The sequence below is a fragment of the Leucoraja erinacea genome, chromosome 36, assembly GCF_028641065.1.
Source record: "Leucoraja erinacea ecotype New England chromosome 36, Leri_hhj_1, whole genome shotgun sequence".
Classification (NCBI taxonomy): domain Eukaryota; kingdom Metazoa; phylum Chordata; class Chondrichthyes; order Rajiformes; family Rajidae; genus Leucoraja; species Leucoraja erinaceus.
Window position 1 is genome coordinate 7724129 of NC_073412.1, and position 20000 is coordinate 7744128.

Here is a 20000-nt window from a genome sequence, read left to right on the forward strand (position 1 = left end):
AGGCAGGTTCTCTGGATGCTTTAAAGATAGAGCTCTTAAAGATAGCGGAGTCAGGGGATATGAGGAGAAGGCAGGAACGGGGTACTGATTGGGGATGAACAGCCATGATCACATTGAATGGCGGTGCTGGTTCGAAGGGCGGAATGGCCTACTCCTGCACCTATTGTCTATTGTCATTCAGATAAAGTAGTGTATTCTCTCTCCACAGATGCTGCCTAGCCAGCAGAGTAATCATGCATTTCTTTTTTTTTATTGCGAGGGTCATAATACTGTATAGCACGGAAGCAGCCTGTCTGACACTGGCTTCATCAGTCAGAGTATTGAGTCTAGACTTTGGTGGGTGTGTTACAGTTGCATGAGACATTGATGCAGCCACAGTTATGGTCACCCTGTTACAGGAAGGATGTTGCTAAGCTGAAATGGATGTTGCCAGGACACGAGGGCCTGAGCTACAAGGAGATGTTGAGCAGGCTAGGATCCTACTCCTTGGAGCGCAGGAGGATGAGGGAAGATCTTATTGAATTGTGAGGGCCAGAGAGGGCAGATGCACGGTCTCTCACCCAGAGTAGGGGAACCATTAACCAGACGGGGTGGGAGGGGGGGGGGGGGGGGGGAGGGAGATTTAATAGGAACACGAGGGGCAACTTTTTTTTTTCCACTCAAAAGGTGGTGGGTGTATGGAATGAGCAGTCGGAAGAGGTAATTGTAGCAGATGCTATCACAACATGTAAGAGGCCTTTATGGCGCAGGGACATAGATAGCAAGGGATTGTACTTGCTTGAATTCAGAAGATTGAGGGGGGATCTTATAGAAACTTACAAAATTCTTAAGGGGTTGGACAGGCTAGATGCAGGAAGATTATTCCTGATGTTGGGGAAGTCCAGAACTAGGGGTCACACAGTTTAAGGATAAGAGGGAAGTCTTTTAGGACCGAGATGAGGAAAACATTTTTTACACAGAGAGTGGTGAATCTGTGCAATTCTCTGCCACAGAAGGTAGTTGAGGCCACAGTTCATTGGCTATATTTAAGAGGGAGTTAGATGTGGCCCTTGTGGCTAAAGGGATCAGGGGGGTATGGAGAGAAGGCAGGGATGGGATACTGAGTTGGATGATCAGCCATGGTCATATCGAATGGCGGTGCAGGCTCGAAGGGCCTACTCCTGCACCTATGTTCGTTGTTTCTATGGATATGGGGCAAATGCAGGCAGGTGGGACTAGTATAGATGTTGGACATGTTGGTCGGGATGGGTAAGTTGGGCCGAAGGGCCTGCTTCAATGCTGTATGGGGATGAACATTTAGAGTAAGAGTCACCCAGCATGGAAACAGGCCTTTCAGCCCAACTTTCCCATACAAACCAAGTTGCCCCATCTACACTCTTCCTAGTGATTAAGAAGGAACTGCAGATGCTGGAAAATCGAAGGTAGACAAAAGTGCTGGAGGAACTCAGCGGGTGCAGCAGCATCTATGGAGCGAAGGAAATAGGCAACGTTTCGGCCCGAAACCCTTTGGGTTTCGTCCCGAAACGTTGCCTATTTCCTTTGGATTTCCTTCGCTCCGTAGATGCTGCTGCACCCGCTGAGTTCCTCCAGCACTTTTGTCTACCAACACTAGTCCTACCTGCCTGCCCATATCCTGTAAATCTTGATAGACACAAAATGCTGGAGTAACTCAGCGGGTCAGGCAGCATCTCTGGAGAGAAGGAATGGGCGACATTTCGGGTCGAGATCCTTTGGGCTGTCCGAAGAAGGGTGTCGACCCGAAACGTCACCCATTCCTTCTCTCCAGAAGGAGAGATGCTGCCTGACCCGCTGAGTTACTCCAGCATTTTGTGTCTATCTTCGGTTGAAACCAGCATCTGCAGTTCCTTCCTACATATTTCTTGCAAACCTTTCCTATCTATGTAGCTGTCGAAATGTCTATTGCCAGAATCATAGAAACATAGAAAATAGGTGCAGGAGTAGAGGCCATTCAGCCCTTCGAACCTGCACCGTCATTCAATATGATCACGGCTGATCATCCAACTCAGTATCCTGTACCTGCCTTCTCTCCATTTAGAACGGAGACGAGGGCCACATCTAACTCCCTCTTAAATATAGCTAATGAACTGTGGCCTCAACTACCTTCTGTGGCAGAGAATTCCACAGATTCACCACTCTCTGTGTGAAAAATGTTTTTCTCATCTCGGTCCTAAAAGATTTCCCCCTTATCGTTAAACTGTGTGACCCCTTGTTCTGGACTTCCCCAACATCGGGAACAATCTTCCTGCGTCTAGCCTGTCCAACCCCTTAAGAATTTTGTACGTTTCTATAAGATCCCCCCTTAACAGTTTTCACCCAGATTCGGGGCCCCTGGGTGCCAGGGGTGAGGTGCTGCCCAGCCCGAGCCCGGAGAGGGGCCTGAGATCTACTTCCTTGTTGGCCCCCCCCATGCAAGGGGTGTGTCGGTGTCTACACCGCACTGTTTCATTATTAGCTGGACAAATAAACAGCGCGGGTGTGAGTTGTTCAAGTAATTCTCATCAACAGGATGTGGCTGCAGCAGCGGACCTCGGTGTGCACACATAGTGGTGCAACCTCCCAGAAATAGTCCCAGCCGCAGAATGACACAGGGGAGGTGAGACAAATTAAACCATCCAGCAACACTGGAGTAGAGCTGAGCTCAGAGCCCAGGACAAGGTGTGATCTTTGTTAAAGGGTTAAAACCGAGATGAGAAGAACTTTTTTCACACAGAGAGTGGTGAATCTCTGGAACTCTCTGCCACAGAGGGTAGTTGAGGCCACAGTTCATTGGCTATATTTAAGAGGGAGTTAGATGTGGCCCTTGTGGCTAAGGGGATCGGGGGTATGGAGAGAAGGCAGGTACAGGATACTGAGTTGGATGATCAGCCATGATCATATTGAATGGCGGTGCAGGCTCGAAGGGCCGAATGGCCTACTCCTGCACCTAATTTCTATGTTTCTATGTTTCTATCTTCAGTTTAGAGATACAGCGCTGAAACAGGCCCTTCGGCCCACCAAGTCCGTGCCGACCAGCCATCCCCGCACTATCCTACTCACACTCGGGACAATTTACAATTAGACAATAAACAACAGACAATAGGTGCAAGAGTAGGCCATTTGGCCCTTCGAGCCATCACCACCATTCAATGTGATCATGGCTGATCATCCCCAATCAGTACCCCGTTCCTGCCTTCTCCCCACATCCCCTGACTCTGCTATCTTTAAGAACCCTATCTAGCTCTCTCTTGAAAGCATCCAGAGAACCTGCCTCTGAGGCAGAGAATTCCACATGAGAAAAGGTGTTTCCTCGTCTCCGTTCTAAATGGCTTGCTCCTTATTCTTAAACTGTGGCCCCTGGTTCTGGACTCCCCCAACATCGGGAACATGTTTCCTGCCTCCATTGTGTCCAAGCCTTTAACAATCTTATATCTTTCAATTATAGCAATACCAATAAGCCTACAAACCTGCACACTTGTTTGGAAAGCGGAAGGAAACCGGAGCTCCCAGAGAAGACCCACGCGGTCCGCGGGTGCTGCCAAACTCCGTACAGACAGCACTTGAGTCAGGATCGAACCCGGGTCTCTGGCGCTGTAAGGCAGCAACTCTACCGCTGCACCACTGCGCCGCCCTTATTGTGAGTGGAATAGATCGGGTGGATGCACACAGTCTTTTGCCCAGAGTAGGGGAATGCACAAAGTATTTTAGTGGAATCAAGAACCAGCGGACACAGGTTGAAGGCAAGGGGAGAAAAATTTAATAGGAACTTTTCTTTTAACACAAAGGATGGCAGGTAAATAGAACGAGCTGTCGGTGGAGATAGTTGAGGCAACGTTTAAGAAACATTTGGACAGGTACACGGATAGGATTGGTGTGGAGGGAACAAGATTTAACACAGGCAGGTGGGGCCAGTGACAGGATATCGGATCCTTCTCTCGGGATATTGTGCACCACCACAGCTCGGGAGGGGGAGGGGTGGGGGGGGGGAGGGGGGAGGGGGGGATGAATGGGGACAGATGACGGTTGTCCAAAACATTGCTGAGGCCGCACTAGAAGCACTCCGTTCCGTTTTAGGTCACCCTGACAAGAAGCTGAGGGAAGATTTACGAGGTTGCTGCCAGAACACCAGGGCCTGAGCTACAGTGAGAGGTTGGGCAGGCTGGGATTTTATTCCCGGGAGCACAGGAGGATGAGGGGCGATCTTATAGAGGTGTATGAGATCACGAGGGGAACATCTAGGGTGAACGCACAGAGTGTTTTACCCAGAGCAGGGGGTTAAAGAACTAAAAGGCATAGGGTTACGATGAGAGGGAAAAGTACAGGAACCAACATTTCCACACAGTGTGTGGTGGGAATACGGAACATGGTGCTAGAGGAAGAGGAAGTTGAGGAAACCAGTATCTGCAGACTTTCACTTACACATGGCTCATTTAAAATACATTTGGATTGAGACATGGTTTAGATAGGTTTGTGTCTAATGCAGGCAAATGGGGCTAGTTTAGATGGAGCATCTTGGTCGGCAGGGATGATGGGCCAAAGGGCCTGTTTCCATGCTGTGTGATTCTACAAGAGTTGTTGCTTCCATGGGAGTGTTTGATGGGGGAATACAGGGAGAGTTTATCGTGGGCAGTGATGAGGGAAATGGAAGGCCATTTCAGTATCTCCCCGCCATCGGCCTCCAACCACAGGGTCGGGAATGTCCACAAGGGGCAAGGGGAGACTTCTTCAACGTAGACATACCTTGAGGAAGTTTCTCAGTGGAGTTACACTAGAGACTCACTGACCCCCGACCCCCGTGCAGCCATTGCTCCGGGCCAAATCTCTCTCTCGTACATTGGGTGGAAGGAGGCAAAAGAAAGAAACGGAGAAACTGAGGGAAAGGAAAGGAGAGGGGGGAAAGCGAATGAGAGAAAGAGGGAGAGAAAGGAGAGGGGGAAAGCGAATGAGAGAAAGAGGGAGAGAAGGAGAGGGGGAAAAGTGAATGAGAGAAAGAGGGAGGGAAGGAAGTAAAAAAGAGATTTAGAGAAAATAATTTAAATGAAGAAGAGGGCTAAGGGCCAAATGCAGGGAAATGGGACTGGCCCAATATGCCAACCTGGTCAGCATGGACAAGGTGGGCTGAAGGGCCTGTTTCCAAGCTGCACAGTGCCATGACTCCGAGACTCTAAAAGGTTTGGATGGATACGGGTCAATCACGGGCAAATGGAACATGTCTTGATGGGACATCTTGGACAGCACGGGAGAGATGGGCCGAAGGGCTGGTTTCTGTGCTGCAGGGCTTGTGTACCCCAGCACCTGCTGGTCCCATGACTCCATGACCCCATCAGTCCCTGACCCATGACCCCAACACTCACCTCAACACCCATGACCCCAACAGTCCCCAACAGTGACCCATGACCCCAACACTCATGATCCCAACAGTCCCTGACCAATGACCCCAACACACATGACCCCATCAGTCCCGACCCATGACCCCAACACTCTCATGACCCCAACACATGTGACCTCAACACTCATGACCCCAACACTCATGACCCCATCAGTCCCGACCCATGACCCCAACACTCCATGACCCCAACACTCCATGACCCCAACACTCCATGACTCCAACACCCATGACTCCAACACTCCCTGACCCATGACCCCAACACTCCATGACCCCAACACTCATGATCCCATCACTCCCGACCCATGACCCCAACACTCATGACCCCATCAGACCCCAACACTCCATGACCCCAACACTCCATGACCTCAACAATCCGTGACCCCAACACTTGTAACCCCAACACTCATGACCCCACCACTCCTTGACTCAACACTCGTGACCCCATCAGTCCCTGACCCATGACTCCAGCCCCCCGTTTGTTGCGGTGCGGTGGGTGTGATTCGGTGCGTGTCGGCGGGGTTGTACCTCCAGGATGTGAACCACCATGACCCCAACACCCCATGCCCCCTGTGTGTTGCGGTGCGGTGCGGTGCGGTGCGGTGCGGTGTGGTGGGTTGCGGTGCGGTGCGGTGCGGTGTGTTGCGGTGCGGTGCGGTGCGGTGTGTTGCGGTGCGGTGCGGTGTGTTGCGGTGCGGTGCGGTGCGGTGCGGTGCGATTCGGTGCGACTCGGTGGGGGTTATACATACAGGATGTGAACCATCTCCTGGTGCAGCTCCTGCAGGGCGTCGAGCAGGCCCGGCAGCTCCAGCGTGTAGTACTGCTGGTGGTGAACCTCGGCGGCACGCACCGCCAGCACGTACTGGTTGTGCAGGAGGTGCATCTTCATGGTGGCCTTCACGTACTTGTCCTTCATTTTGTCCCGCTCCTTGTCTGGGTCGGAAGAGAAAGAGAAATTCGTGCCATCATCCCTGCTGTGGCCAGCGTGAAGCTCAGTCCCGATCCCACCACACAACACCATGTCCCTCAACCCATCCGCCTACATTCCTAAACCCAATGGTATGACCATTCAACACTCCAATTTTAGGTTTCCATCTGAAGAAGGGTCCCGACCATAGACATTGCTTATCTGAGTCTCCCAGAGATGCTGCCTGACCCGCTGAGTCACTCCAGCCTAATTTTGTCCAATGAAGAACTACGTTTCAGAAAACAACGTATTTTAAAAATAGTAAAACCCTCCAAGTTGCTTTAGAGGATCAGATACCACAGGAATATAAGGTTGAGAGGGTTTGTTTAGTTTAGTTTAGTTTAGTTTAGTTTAGTTTAGTTTAGAGATACAGAGGAAACAGGCCCTTCAGCCCACCGAGTCTGTGCCGACCAGCGATCCCCACACATTAACACTCTGCAGACACACACTAGGGACAATTGACAATTTTACCAAGCGAATTAACCTGGAAACCTGCACGTCTTTGGAGTGTGGGAGGAAACCGAAGATCTCAGAGCAAACCCACGCAGGTCACGGGGAGAACATGCAAATTCCATTTAGATTGGACTTGCACACATGGATACCTTGGTCGGCATGGATGGGTTGGGCCGAAGGGCCTGTTTAAATGCTGTATTACTAATGTTGTGAATCATGTGGTATAAATGCCAGCCATTCGGAAAAAGGGGCTCAGACCTGAAACATTCTCTCTTCACAGATGCTGCCTGGCCAGCAAAATAGTTTAGTTTAGTTTAGTTAAGAGATATAGCACAGAAACAGGCCCTTCGGCCCACCTGCGATCCCCGCACATCAATACTATCCTGCACACACTAGGGACAGTTTTACATTTATACAAAGCCAATTGACCTACAAACCTGTACGTTTTGGGAGTGTGTGGGAGGAAACCGAAGATGTCGGAGAAATCCCAGGCAGGTCACGGGGAGAATGTACAACCGTGGTCAGGATCAGAGCCGGGTCTCTGGCACCGTACGGCAGCAATTCTACCGCTGCACCACCGCGCTGCCCTAGCATTTCTGTTTGTTGTGTGAGGGTCATTCAGCTGTATAGCACGGAAACAGGCCCTTCAGCCCATCGTCTCCATGCTGAATCGGAACACAGGAAGGTATCAGGATTTGCAGAAAAGACCTTTGCTGGGCCGGAGAGGAAATTGTTTGTGACGGTTCACAGCTTCCGAGCTGCTCTCCCACTGGTGACCGGTTTAAAGGTGAGGAATTCCACCCCGGGTCACTCCCTCTTCTCCCCTCTCTCCCATCAGGCAAGAGTGTGAAAACGCACTCCTCCAGATTCAGGGTCAGTTTCTTCCCAGCTGTTATCAGGCCACTGAACCATCCCACCACGACCAGAGAACAGTCCTGGCCTACCTGATAAAAGCTGGATGATCAGCCATGATCATATTGAATGGCGGTGCTGGCTCGAAGGGCCGAATGCCCTCCTCCCACACCAACCTTCTATGTTTACCAATGATCTATCTGGACTTTTCTGAACTTTATCTTGCAATAAACAAACAGTGGGTAGTGGAGGTCAAGTCAATGGATATTTTTAAGGCGGAGATTGGCATTCTTAATTAGTACGGGTAGCAGAGGTTGTGGGGAGAAAGCAGGAGAATGGGGTTGAGAGGGAAATATAGATCAGCCATGAGGGAGCACAGAGAAGGTTCACCAGACTGATTCCTGGGATGTCAGGACTTTCATATGAAGAAAGACTGGATAGACTCTGCTTGTAAACGCTAGAATTCAGAAGATTGAGGGGGGATCTTATAGAAACTTACAAAATTCTTAAGGGGTTGGACAGGCTAGATGCAGGAAGATTATTCCCGATGTTGGGGAAGTCCAGAACTAGGGGTCACAGTTTAAGGATATGAGGGAAGTATTTTAGGACTGAGATGAGAAGATAATTTTTTACACAGAGAGTGGTGAATCTGTGGAATTCTCTGCCACAGTTGAGGCCAGTTCATTGGCTATATTTAAGAGGGAGTTAGATGTGGCCCTTGTGGCTAAAGGGATCAGGGGGTGTGGAGAGAAGGCAGGGATGGGTTACTGAGTTGGATGATCAGCCATGATCATATTGAATGGTGGTGCAGGCTCGAAGGGCCGAATGGCCTACTCCTGCACCTAGAACTTATGAGCCACTGTTCCTCTCTCCACCTCGGCCCCGTCACGCTCACCTTTGCTGGCCTCATGATATCGTTTCTTTGCTGTGTTCACTTCCTTGGCCTGCTGTCGATATTGGGACTTCAACTTCTCGATTTCATTCTGTGTGTGCTGTAAATCAGAGCATCTTAGTAGCATAGAGCAGAGACAAATAGGTGCAGGAGTCGGCCATGAGGCCTTTTCCAGCCAGCACCGCCATATTTCCCCACAGAGGGTTGTGAGTCTGTGGAGGGAACTGATAGGGATGGGACCCTTCTTCAGACTCGAGACTGCAATGTTGCCTGTCCATTTTCTCCACAGATGCTGCCTGACCGCTGGATTCCTCCAGCACTTTGTCCTTTCCCGAAAATGCCAGCACCTGCCATTTAACTTCCCGGCAATTATTTTGCAATGCAGAAACTCGACAAACCGGTTTGTGTTTTCGGCTATGAGTAAGGCGGGCAAAAATGCTGGAGAAACTCAGCGGGTGAGGCAGCATCTATGGAGCGAAGGAAATAGGTGACGTTAAGGCAGTCGGTGACATGTGTGTGTGTAGTGCCATTACCCTCCTCCACCCACACCACCATTTACTGCTACATGGACCCTTTAGCAGGAAACCAGAATTCCTCAGTCAGCATTTCTCATTGCAGTGCTGAGGTGACTCAGTCAGAGGGTGGTGTAGCCAGGTGGGGCTGCAGCCACAGATAAAACAGTCGGAAAGTCACAAAGTAACTCAGCAGGTCGGGCAGAACCCTGTAGAACGTGGATAGGTTCATTGGCTTTGGTAAGCAATTGGAAATTGTCCCGGGTGTGTTGGGGCGGGTCACGGTGGCGCAGCGGGAGAGTTGCTGCCGTACAGCGAAAGCAGCTCCGGAGACCCGAGTTCGATCCTGAATACGGGTGCTGTCTGTATGGAGTTTGCATGTGCTCTGCGTGGGTTTTCTCCGAGATCTTCGATTTCCTCCCACACTCCAAATACGTCCAGGTTTGTAGGTTAATTAGGTTGGTGCATGTGTAAAAACTATCCCTAGTGGGTATAGGATGGTGTTAATGTCCTAGACTGTGGAACAGCCATCAGGACTGCCCCCTCCGTCGACTTTTTTAAGTCGAGACTTAAAACTCATCTTTACTCTCGAGCCTTTCTTGACATCCTCTGAGGGAGGGCTATATGTATGTATTTATGTATGTACTTAATCTATCAACCAATGTTGTGTAACGTTAGTAGCTCCACCAATGTAAAGCACTTTGGCCAACGAGAGTTATTTTTTAAATGTGCTATAGAAATAAAAGTGACTTGACTTGACGTGACTAATGTGCGGGGATCGCTGGTCGGCACGGACTCGGTGGGCCGAAAGGGCCTGTTTCCGCGGTGTATCTCTAAACTAAATTTAAAGGTGGCATTTCGAGTCGGGACCCTTCTTCAGGAAGATTCTCATCAGACCCAAATCGTCACATTTTCAGGATCACCAGCCCTATATTATTCCACTCCTACACACTAGGTGCAATGAACAGACGCCAAATAAACTACAAATCCGCACGTCTTTGGGTTGTGGGTGGAACCCGGAGCACCTGGACGAAAACCCACACGGTCGCAGGGAGAACGTGCAAACTCCAAAAAGACAGCGCTCGAAGTCAGGATTGGTCCCAAATATCTGGGGCTGTGAGGGAGTGGCTCTATGAGTATTGACGCCACTGTCTTCCTCAGTGATGTTGCCTGGCCCGCTGAGTTATTCCCTCGTTTTGTGTCGATCCACTTTCAATTCTTTTCTATTTGAGCTCCCTGGTTAACTAATTCGAAAAATCGTATCGGGGTTGTCGGATACGATTAGTTGTGCTGCCTCATTGCACTGGACACCAGGGTTCAATACTGACCTCGGGAGGGTGAGGGGGAGGGGTGGGGAGTGTCCCGGTGTGTCAGATGCCCGGGGTGGGGGATGGGGAGGGTCAGAGTGATAGGGATTGTCCCAGTGTGTTATATATCTAGGGATGCCAACTGTCCCATATTAGCCGGGACATCCCGTATATTGGGCTGAATTGGTTTTGTCCCGTACGGGAACGCCCTTGTCCCATATTTGACCGCTACTACTTGGGTCTGATAGGTTTTGGAGCGCCGCGTCCAGCCCCCGCCTCACCCGTCCCGACGTAGTGCAGCCCATGGAGTGCAGCAGCAGCACCTCGCCAGTTGGTCGGTCGGTCGGTCGCCAGCCCAGCCAGCTGTCCGACATTCGGACCTTCGCTTACCGCCGACACCGCCACCACCCCTCCTTGTCACGGCCGATCATCGGTTCACGAGTTGGATGGGGTGCTGGATGTTTGATAGGTGCCTGGGCCAACTCAGCTGGCCCGCCCCGGCTGGGCTTTGTGTACAGTCCAGCACCCGGGGCCAACTCATCATTCACCCGCCCAGCCACGGCCGAGTCGGTCAACGAATTGCCGTGGGGAATTTGTCCCTTATTTGGGAGTGAGGAAGTTGGCGACCCTAGTTATATCTCTGGGGTTGGGTCTCTCCATGGAAGCCCCTCTGTACCTTGAGCAGCTCCTGATGGACTTGCTGCCACTGCTCGCTGTAGGTCTTCTTCAGCAGCTGCTTGTCGCGGATGAGCAAGGTCAACTTGTTGATGGGGCCCGAGCTCAGGTCGTCCGCGTGCCGGCGCATCACCCGGCTCAGTGTCTCCGTCTGCCCCACCACCGTGGCCCAGGACTGTGGCATAAACACAGGGGGGAGAGTAGTGGCAGCTGCAAGCTCGCACATACTCACTCACACACTCACACTCAGATTCATATGCCCCAACCCACACACATGCCAGTGCTCCCTTAGTGGTGCCCCTCCCTCACAGCGCCCCCCCACCCCAATGCAGTCCCCCCCCCCCCCCCCCCCACAGTGCGGGCCCCCACCCACCCACCTTGCCCAGCTGGCTGAGGTACTCTCCCCCCGTGGCCAGGCCCTCCTGCCGCTCGGCCTGGGTGAACATCTGGTGCAGCAGCCCGCCATACTCCCGGTCACTGCGCACACGGCTGCTCATCCACTTCTTCATCACGTCCAGCAGCCGCAGCTCCGAGTCCTGCAGCCGCAGCAGCACCGCATGGCTCTGCGGGCACCACAGGTCCTCGCTGAAGCCCATCCCCCGCACCTGCATGGGGGGGAGAGTCACAAGGTCACGTCATGAGGTCAAAAGTGATAGGAGTAGAATAAAGGGCCTGTCCCACTTTCACGACCTCTGCCGGGTTTGCCCTTGACTCGTACTCACAGCGTGGTCGTCACGAGGTCGTAGCAGGTCGTGATGTTTGTCGTGAGTACTCGTGGCATCAAGTAGGTCGGGGCGTTTTATCAACATGATGAAAAATGTCCACGAGTAAAAAAGGTTGTGAATTAGGTCGTGAAAGTGGGACACGCCCTTCACCCGAAACGTTGCCTATTTCCTTCGCTCCATAGATGCTGCCTCACCCGCTGAGTTTCTCCAGCACTTTTGTCTACCTCAGATCACCCCCTCTCCTCTGAGTGGGATTTGATGTTATGGGACATGGCGTACACAAATGCATTGAAGGGAAGCTGAGAGAGGCACTGACATTGTGGAACTTGAAACAGGAAACTAACTTTCATTTCGTAAAAACACAATAGACCCAGGCCATGGCCCCGACCTCTTCCTCCTGCACTGAGGATGGAACATCCACCACAGATCCGTGTTTTTAGTTTCAGAGAAACAGTGTGGAAACAGGCCCTTCGGCCCACCGAGTCCCTGCCGACCAGCGATCACCCGCACACCAGTTCTATCCTACACAGTAGGGACAATTTACAGAAGACACTTCAACTGCAAACCTGCACGTCTTTGGAGTGTGGGAGGAAACCGGAACACCGAGGGAAACGCACGCGGTCACAGGGAGAACGTTTAAAAACTCCGTAAGGCAACACTACAGTCAGGATCGAACCCAGGTCTATAAGACTACACTGCGGACATGGTGGCTCAGCGGTAGAGTTGCTGCCTTACAGCGCTTGCAGCGCCGGAGACCAGGGCTTTGATCCCGACCACGGGTGCTGTCTGTACGGAGTTTGTACATCCTCCCCGTGACCTGCGTGGGTTTTCTCCGAGATCTTCGGTTTCCTCCCACACTCCAAAGACGTACAGGTTTGTAGGTGATTTGACTTGGTATACGTGTAAAATCATCCCTGGGGTAGTGTTAATGTGCAGGGGATCGCAGGTGGGTGCGAAGGGCCTGTTTCCACACTGTATCTCTAAACTAAAGACAATACATGATTACAATCGAGCCGTCCACAGTGTACAGATACAGGATGAAGGGAATAGCGTTCAGTGCAAGATAGAGTCCTGTAAAGTCCGATTAAAGATAGTCTGAGGGTCCCCAGTGAGGGAGATGGCAGGTTCGGACGCCTCTCTGGATGGAGGGCGGCTGTTTCAGATGCCTGATGGTTGGAGTTACAGCTGATTTATCCAGATGCTTTGTGACAAGGACAAAGCTGGGCATGTCGAGGCGGTGCCTATATCAACACATTAGCTTGGCACGGGGCCAGCAAGTGCCAGTAAATTGAGGAGGAAGTCACACTGGAGAAGGTGACGGCCAAGATGAGGAAGTGCTGAGCTTGGCCGTTGCAAACCAAAAAGAATTTACTTTGCGGTGAGGTGAAAGGTCCCTGGGTTCCAATTCATGGAAGTCCTTGCCCTCAACATACAGCACAAGGAGGTTACACAAAAAAGCTGGAGAAACTCAGCGGGTGCAGCAGCATCTATGGAGCGAAGGAAATAGGCAACGTTTCGGGACGAAACCCAAAGGAAATAGGCAACGTTTCGGGTCGAAACCCGAAGGGTTTCGGGACGAAACGTTGCCTATTTCCTTCGCTCCATAGATGCTGCTGCACCCGCTGAGTTTCTCCAGCTTTTTTGTGTAACCTTCGATTCTCCAACATCTGCAGTTCCCTCTTAAATACAGCACAAGGACCTGTTTAAACATCCCTCAGAGAGTTCCCCACCTCAGGGAGAGGGGTTAATGGGAGAGATAGATAGACAATAGACAATAGGGTGCAGGAGTAGGCCATTCGGCCCTTCGAGCCAGCACCACCACCATATGAAACGAGATTAAAACCTGTCACCACAGCTGGTGAGACCACATTTAGAATATTGTGTTCAGCTCTGGGCACCATGTTATTGGAAAGATATTGTGAAGCTTCAACGGGTTCAGAGAAGATTTACGAGGATGTTGCCAGGACTAGAGGGTGTGAGCTATAGGGTGAGGTTGAGTAGGCTGGGTCTCTATTCCATGGAGCGCAGGAGGATGAGGGGAGACAATAGACAATAGACAATAGGTGCAAGAGTAGGCCATTCGGCCCATCGTGCCAGCACCGCCATTCAATGTGATCATGGCTGATCATCCCCAATCAGTACCCCGTTCCTGCCTTCTCCCCATATCTTTAAGAGCCCTATCCAGCTCTCTCTTGAAAGCATCCAGAGAACCGGCCTCCACCGCCCTCTGAGGCAGAGAATTCCACAGACTCACCACTCTCTGTGAGAAAACGTGTTTCCTCGTCTCCATTCTAAATGGCTTACTCCTTATTCTTAAACTGCGTGTGGCCCCTGGGTCTGGACTTCCCCAACATCGGGAACATGTTTCCTGCCTCTAGCGTGTCCAAACCCTTACCAATCTTATATGTTTCAATGTGACACCCTCTCATCCTTCTAAACTCCAGAGTGTACAAGCCCAGCCGCTCCATTCTCTCAGCATATGACAGTCCCGCCATCCCAGGAATTAACCTTGTATACACTACACTGCACTACGAGATCAGCCATGATTGAATGGTGGAGTAGACTTGATGGGCCGAATGGCCTAATTCTTCTCCTATCTTTTACAAACTTATGAACATGAACTCTGGAGGTGGGGGTGTGAGTGGGGAAGAGGTTCACCTGCCGTTTACAACTCCAGTTTGGACACGAGTTTGGGAGCGCAGTGCAGGAACTATCTCAACGTTTAAGGAACAGTTAAACAGGTACATGGATAGGACAGTTTTAGAGGGATATGGGCCAAACATAGGCAAGTGGGACTAGTGTGGATGGGACATGTTGGTGGGTTTAGTTTAGAGATACAGCGCGGAAACAGGCCCTTCAGCCCACCTGGTCCGCACCGACCAGCGATCCAACACACACTGGGCACAATTTAAAAAAAACATTTACCAAGCCAATTAACTAACGAACCTGTACGTCTTTGGAGTGTGGGAGGAAACCGAAGATCTCGAGGAAAACCCACACAGGTCACGGGGAGAACGTGCAAACTCCGTACAGGCAGCACCCGCAGTCGGGATCGAACCCGGGTCTCCGGCGCTGCATTCGCCGCAAGGCAGCAACTCTACCGCTGCGCCACCGTGACCCGCTCTTGGGCAACGTTGGGCGGCGGGGACCCGTTTCCACGCTGCTTCACGCGATCGCTCGTTGCTAAAGTGTGCTCCCTCCTTCAAAGGAGGAAGTTCACGAGTCCCATCGCTCAACAACTTTCAGATCCTGATTTTCAAGACCAACGCACTGTAAGGTCTCAAAACCGTTTGCACTGTAATATCACACCAATGTATTCAGATCCCCACAAAATACATTGATGAAATAAATCAATAAAGAGATAAATAAAACCTCTGCCCAGGCACTCGAGGCAAGAATTGCTTATTGAAAGCATTAAGTGTAGAGTGAGGAGGAAATACTATTGGGATACTATTCATTGAGATCTGTTTGTTGTGTTCGTTGTCGTGGCTATCCCTGGAGGTCGTGGATGATGGTCTACGTTCTGCTGTTTATATGGACTCTCAGGTGGCTTATGGAGTCCTTTGAAGTTTTGTGCTGCTCACAGAACGAAGGCGCCTGTGCGTGTGTTTGTTTAACGTGTCCTTGACATTGCGCTCCAAGATGCGCACGCACGCACGGTCCTTCACAAATCAGCCAACTCATCCAATGGCAAGGGAACCAAGATGAGTGGAGCTGATGGATCCGTTGCAGCCTACATCCGCCTTCACGTTGCAGCCTTCATCCGCCTTCACAGCCGTTGCAGCCTACATCCGCCTTCTCGTTGCAACCTTCATCCGCCTTCACAGCCGTTGCAGCCTTCATCCGCCTTCACAGCCGTTGCAGCCTTCATCCGCCTTCACAGCCGTTGCAGCCTTCATCCGCCTTCACAGCCGTTGCAGCCTTCATCCGCCTTCACAGCCGTTGCAGCCTTCATCCGCCTTCACAGCCGTTGCAGCCTTCATCCGCCTTCACAGCCGTTGAGTTCAGGATAACTTTGTCCGCCGTTGAGGTCCTGTAGGTTGGATCGCTCTTGGTCTGGGCTCTCCTCCTCGAGCCTCGACCTTACCGCCATGGCTCGCCCGGCCAGAAGCCGGTGCCTCCGACGGCATCGCTCTCAAAATCATGTGGTCACACAAGCCTCTTCATCACGACGACGTGAACGACTCGAAGTGTTAGAAACATAGACAACAGGTGCAGGAGGAGGCCATTCGGCCCTTCGAGCCAGCACCGCCATTCATTGTGATCATGGCTGATCATCCCCTATCAATAACCCGTGCCTGCCTTCTCCCCATATCCCTTGACTCCACTAGCCCCTAGAGCTCTATCTAACTCTCTCTTAAATCCATCCAGTGACTTGGCCTCCACTGCCCTCTGTGGCAGGAAATTCCACAAATTCACAACTCTCTGGGTGAAAAAGTTTTTTCTCACCTCAGTCTTAAATGACCTCCCCTTTATTCTAAGAATACCAGTGTTGTATTAAAGATACCATCGCAGGCACGAGTCAAGGGGCAAGAGTGTTTTATTGTCATGTGTCCCAGATCGGACAATGAGATTCTTGCTTGCTGCATCACAACAGTATATATAAGTATAGTACATAGCAGGAGAAGAATAAAAGTTCAGTGTGTGTGTATACACATGCACACATACTCGATCTCAATAAATGATAAATATCGTGCAATAATAATGAATAATAATAAATAATAAATTTTATTTATGGGCGCCTTTCAAGAGTCTCAAGGACACCTTACAAATATTTAGCAGGTAGAGGAAAAACATGTAAGTGGAATGAAATAAATAGTAGAGACATGACTAGTACACAAAGTAAAGACAGAATTCAATACAAAACACAATATGAGGCAAATAATGCACAGATGAAAAGGGAGGGGGACGTGGGGCTAAGGATAGGCAGAGGTGAAGAGATGGGTCGAGGCGGGACTGGAAGATGGTGAGGGACACGGAATTGCGGATCAGTTGGGGGAGGGAGTTCCAGAGCCTGGGAGCTGCCCTGGAGAAGGCTCTGTCCCCAAAACTGCGGAGGTTGGACTTGTGGATGGAGAGGAGACCGGCAAATGTGGATCTGAGGGACCGTGAGGGTTGGTAGGGGGAGAGAAGGTCAGTGAGATATGGGGGGGGGGGGGGGGCAGATGGTGGAGGGCTTTGTAGGTGAGGATCAGGATAATGAAGGCCTGTTGCAGCTCAGAGCTTATTTGATGTTGTATTTAATATTACTATCGCAATAGTTATGAAATATTGAGACTGGTAGATAGACACAAAATGCTGGAGTAACTCAGCGGGGCAGGCAGCATCTCTGGAGAGAAAGAATGGGTGACGTTTCGGGTCGAGACCCTTCTTCAGACCCGGAGAGTCTTGACCTGAAACATCACAACCCATTCCTTCTCTCCAGAGATGCTGCCGGTCCCCGCTGAGTTACTCCAGCTTTTGTTGTCGGTCTTCGGCTTGAACCAGAGTCTGCGCTTCCTTTTGTACATCTCTCAGGGGGACCTGGACGAGGTGAAGGGTCACAGGGCTGTGGAGAGCGAGAGGGGTGGGGGTGGGGGGGACTGAGTGAATGACTGGTGCAGGGAAGCCACAACAGACTAAATGGTGCCACTGCTTTCCTGTTTGTTGCCACAGGTTGGGATTCAGAGACAAGTCCCTGGGAAGCTGGGCCACAATGTTGAGTGGATGTTTCAACTAGTGGGAGAGAATAAAGTGTAAATGCCTAAATTGTAATGGCCCTGTCCCACTGTACGAGTTCATTCCAAGAGCTCTCCCGAGTTTTAAAAAAATCAAACTCGTGGTAAGCACGGAGAATGAACGTAGCGGGTACGTCGGAGCTCGGGGACGTCTCTTAGCGCTAACGGCAGGTACTCGGGAAGACTCGCTAACGGCAGGTAAGCACGGGAAGACTCGTGAAGATTTATCAACATGATGAACAATGTCCACGAGAGCCCCGAGTACCGACTAGTGGCCATTACCGTAAACCTCCGAGTTGGAATCAGGACAAACTCGGGAGAGAGCTCTTGGAATGAACTCGTACCATGGGTCAGGGGTTTAATCATGTATAGTCCTTCGGCTGACTGGGTAGCACGCAACAAAAGCCTTTTGGTACATGGCAATAAAATAAACTGAACCAAAAGGAGATGAGAAGGGATTTATTCAGCCAGAGGTTTGCAATCAACCCGGCGTGCACAGTCAAATAGAACAAGTTGTCCTACAACTTTAGGCTGTGCACGCCACATGCAAGAAGAAGAAGGAGAATGCATTGTCCCGTTCAGCTCATATCCCTCGAATCCCTTCTTATCCACGTCTGCCCGAACCTCTTATAAAAACCATTCTGTTCGGAGATACAGCATGGAAACAGGCCCTTCGGCCTGTCGAGTCCACACTGACCATCAATCACCCTTACACCAGTTCCATGTTATCCCACTTTCCCACCCACTCCCTACACACTGGGGCCAATTCACAAATGCCGATTATACTACAAACCCGCACGTCTTTGGAATGTGGGGACTGTCTCGAGTCCGTGCAGCTGCCTCGTTCTTCCAACTGAGCCAAGTTATGTTTTCAGAGCACCGTTACAGGAAGGATTTGGAGAGTGCGCGGGCAGAAGGCTCACAGGGCCTTGAGAGGAAATAAGGGGATTGGGCATGAATTGGTTTCTCTTGAGCCGGATGATTGAATGGCGGAGTAGACTAGATGGGCCGAATGGCCCAATTCTGCTCCTATCACTTATGACAGAGCCCAAGATGAGGAACCTTGTGGTTAAAGCTGGATAGATGTGGATATGCAGGGAATGGAACGATTCTCTCTCAGCACGGAAACAGGCCCTTCAGCCCGACCTTATCCATACTGACCAATTGGCATTGTCCCTGGGCTGATCATCCAACTCAGTATCCCGTACCTGCCTTCTCTCCATACCCCCTGATCCCTTTAGCCACAAGGGCCACATCTAACTCCCTCTTAAATATAGCCAATGAACTGTGGCCTCAACTACCCTCTGTAGCAGAGAATTCCACAGATTCACCACTCTCTGTGTGAAAAAAAAAATTCTCATCTCGGTCCTAAAAGATTTCCCCCTTATCCTCAAACTGTGTGACCCCTTGTCCTGGACTTCCCCAACATCGGGAACAATCTTCTTGCATCTAGCCTGTCCAACCCCTTAAGAATTTTGTAAGTTTGATACAGGGGCTGTGAAGCCAGTTTAATGCTGACGTTACTGGGTCCGTCCCTATGTCTCCCCCCCCCCCCCCCCCCCCCCCCGTCCCCCCCCCCCCCCCTCCCCCCTTCTCCCCCTCCTCTCTCCAGTCCCGAGTTGGGAACGTGGCTGGTGTGGAACCCCAAACCCAGCCCAGACTATGGCTCCCATTGGGAGTACTGACCTCCCCCCCCCTCCGCGGCCCCCCACAACGAGCCCCGAAACGTTGCCTATTTCCTCCGCTCCATAGATACTGCCGCACCCGCTACCTTCGATTTTTCCAGCATCTGCAGTTCCTTCTTAAGCAACCTCCCTTCCATTGACTCCATCTACACTTCACGCTGCCTCAGCAAGGCCAGCAGCATCATCAAGGACCAGTCTCACTCCCTCTTCTCCCCTCTCCCATCAAGCAAGAGGTACAGAAGCGTGAAAACGCGCACCTCCAGATTCAGAGGTGGACAAAAATGTTGGAGAAACTCAGCGGGTGAGGCAGCATCTATGGAGCAAAGGTGACATTTCGGGTTGAGACTCCGCTCCTCATTTTCTTCCCGACTGCTATGAGGCATCTGAACCATCCTCTCACCAACTAGAGAGCAGTCCTGACCTACCATCTACCATCCACCTCGTTGGAGACCCTCGGACTATTTTTAATCTGACATAACTGGACTTTAACTTGCACTAAACGTTACCCCCTGTATCTGTACATTGTGGACGGCTCGATTGTAATCATGTATAGTCTTTCCATTAACCAGTTAGCACATGACAAAAATGTTGCTCAGTCTGAAGAAGGGTCCCGAACCGAAACGTCCCCATATCCTTTGTCTCCAGAGATGTTGCCTGTCCAGCTGAGTTACTCCAGCACTTTGTGTCTATATCTTCGGTATAAACCAGCATCTGCAGTTCCTTTCTATAAAGTTGTTTGCTGTAACTTGCTGCAGGTGACATTAAACTAAACTAAAACATCCTTGTGGTGGGGAGGGGGGGGAGGGGGCAAGAACAGGTGAGGCGCTCCCTC

The 20000-nt window shown here is 51.0% G+C and overlaps 1 protein-coding gene across 1 annotated transcript in view; it reads right to left on the minus strand.

Moving 5' to 3' along the window:
- Nucleotides 1-20000, minus strand: part of fes (FES proto-oncogene, tyrosine kinase) — a 39841-nt gene that overhangs the window by 18255 nt on the left and 1586 nt on the right. Inside the window, exons 2-5 of the mRNA XM_055662597.1 lie at nucleotides 11419-11646; nucleotides 11043-11216; nucleotides 8551-8647; nucleotides 6133-6316 (exon numbers count right to left, since the gene is read on the minus strand). Coding sequence (XP_055518572.1) covers nucleotides 6133-6316; nucleotides 8551-8647; nucleotides 11043-11216; nucleotides 11419-11637 — 674 coding nt within the window. The 5' untranslated portion in view covers nucleotides 11638-11646. The remainder of the gene's footprint in view (nucleotides 1-6132; nucleotides 6317-8550; nucleotides 8648-11042; nucleotides 11217-11418; nucleotides 11647-20000) is intronic.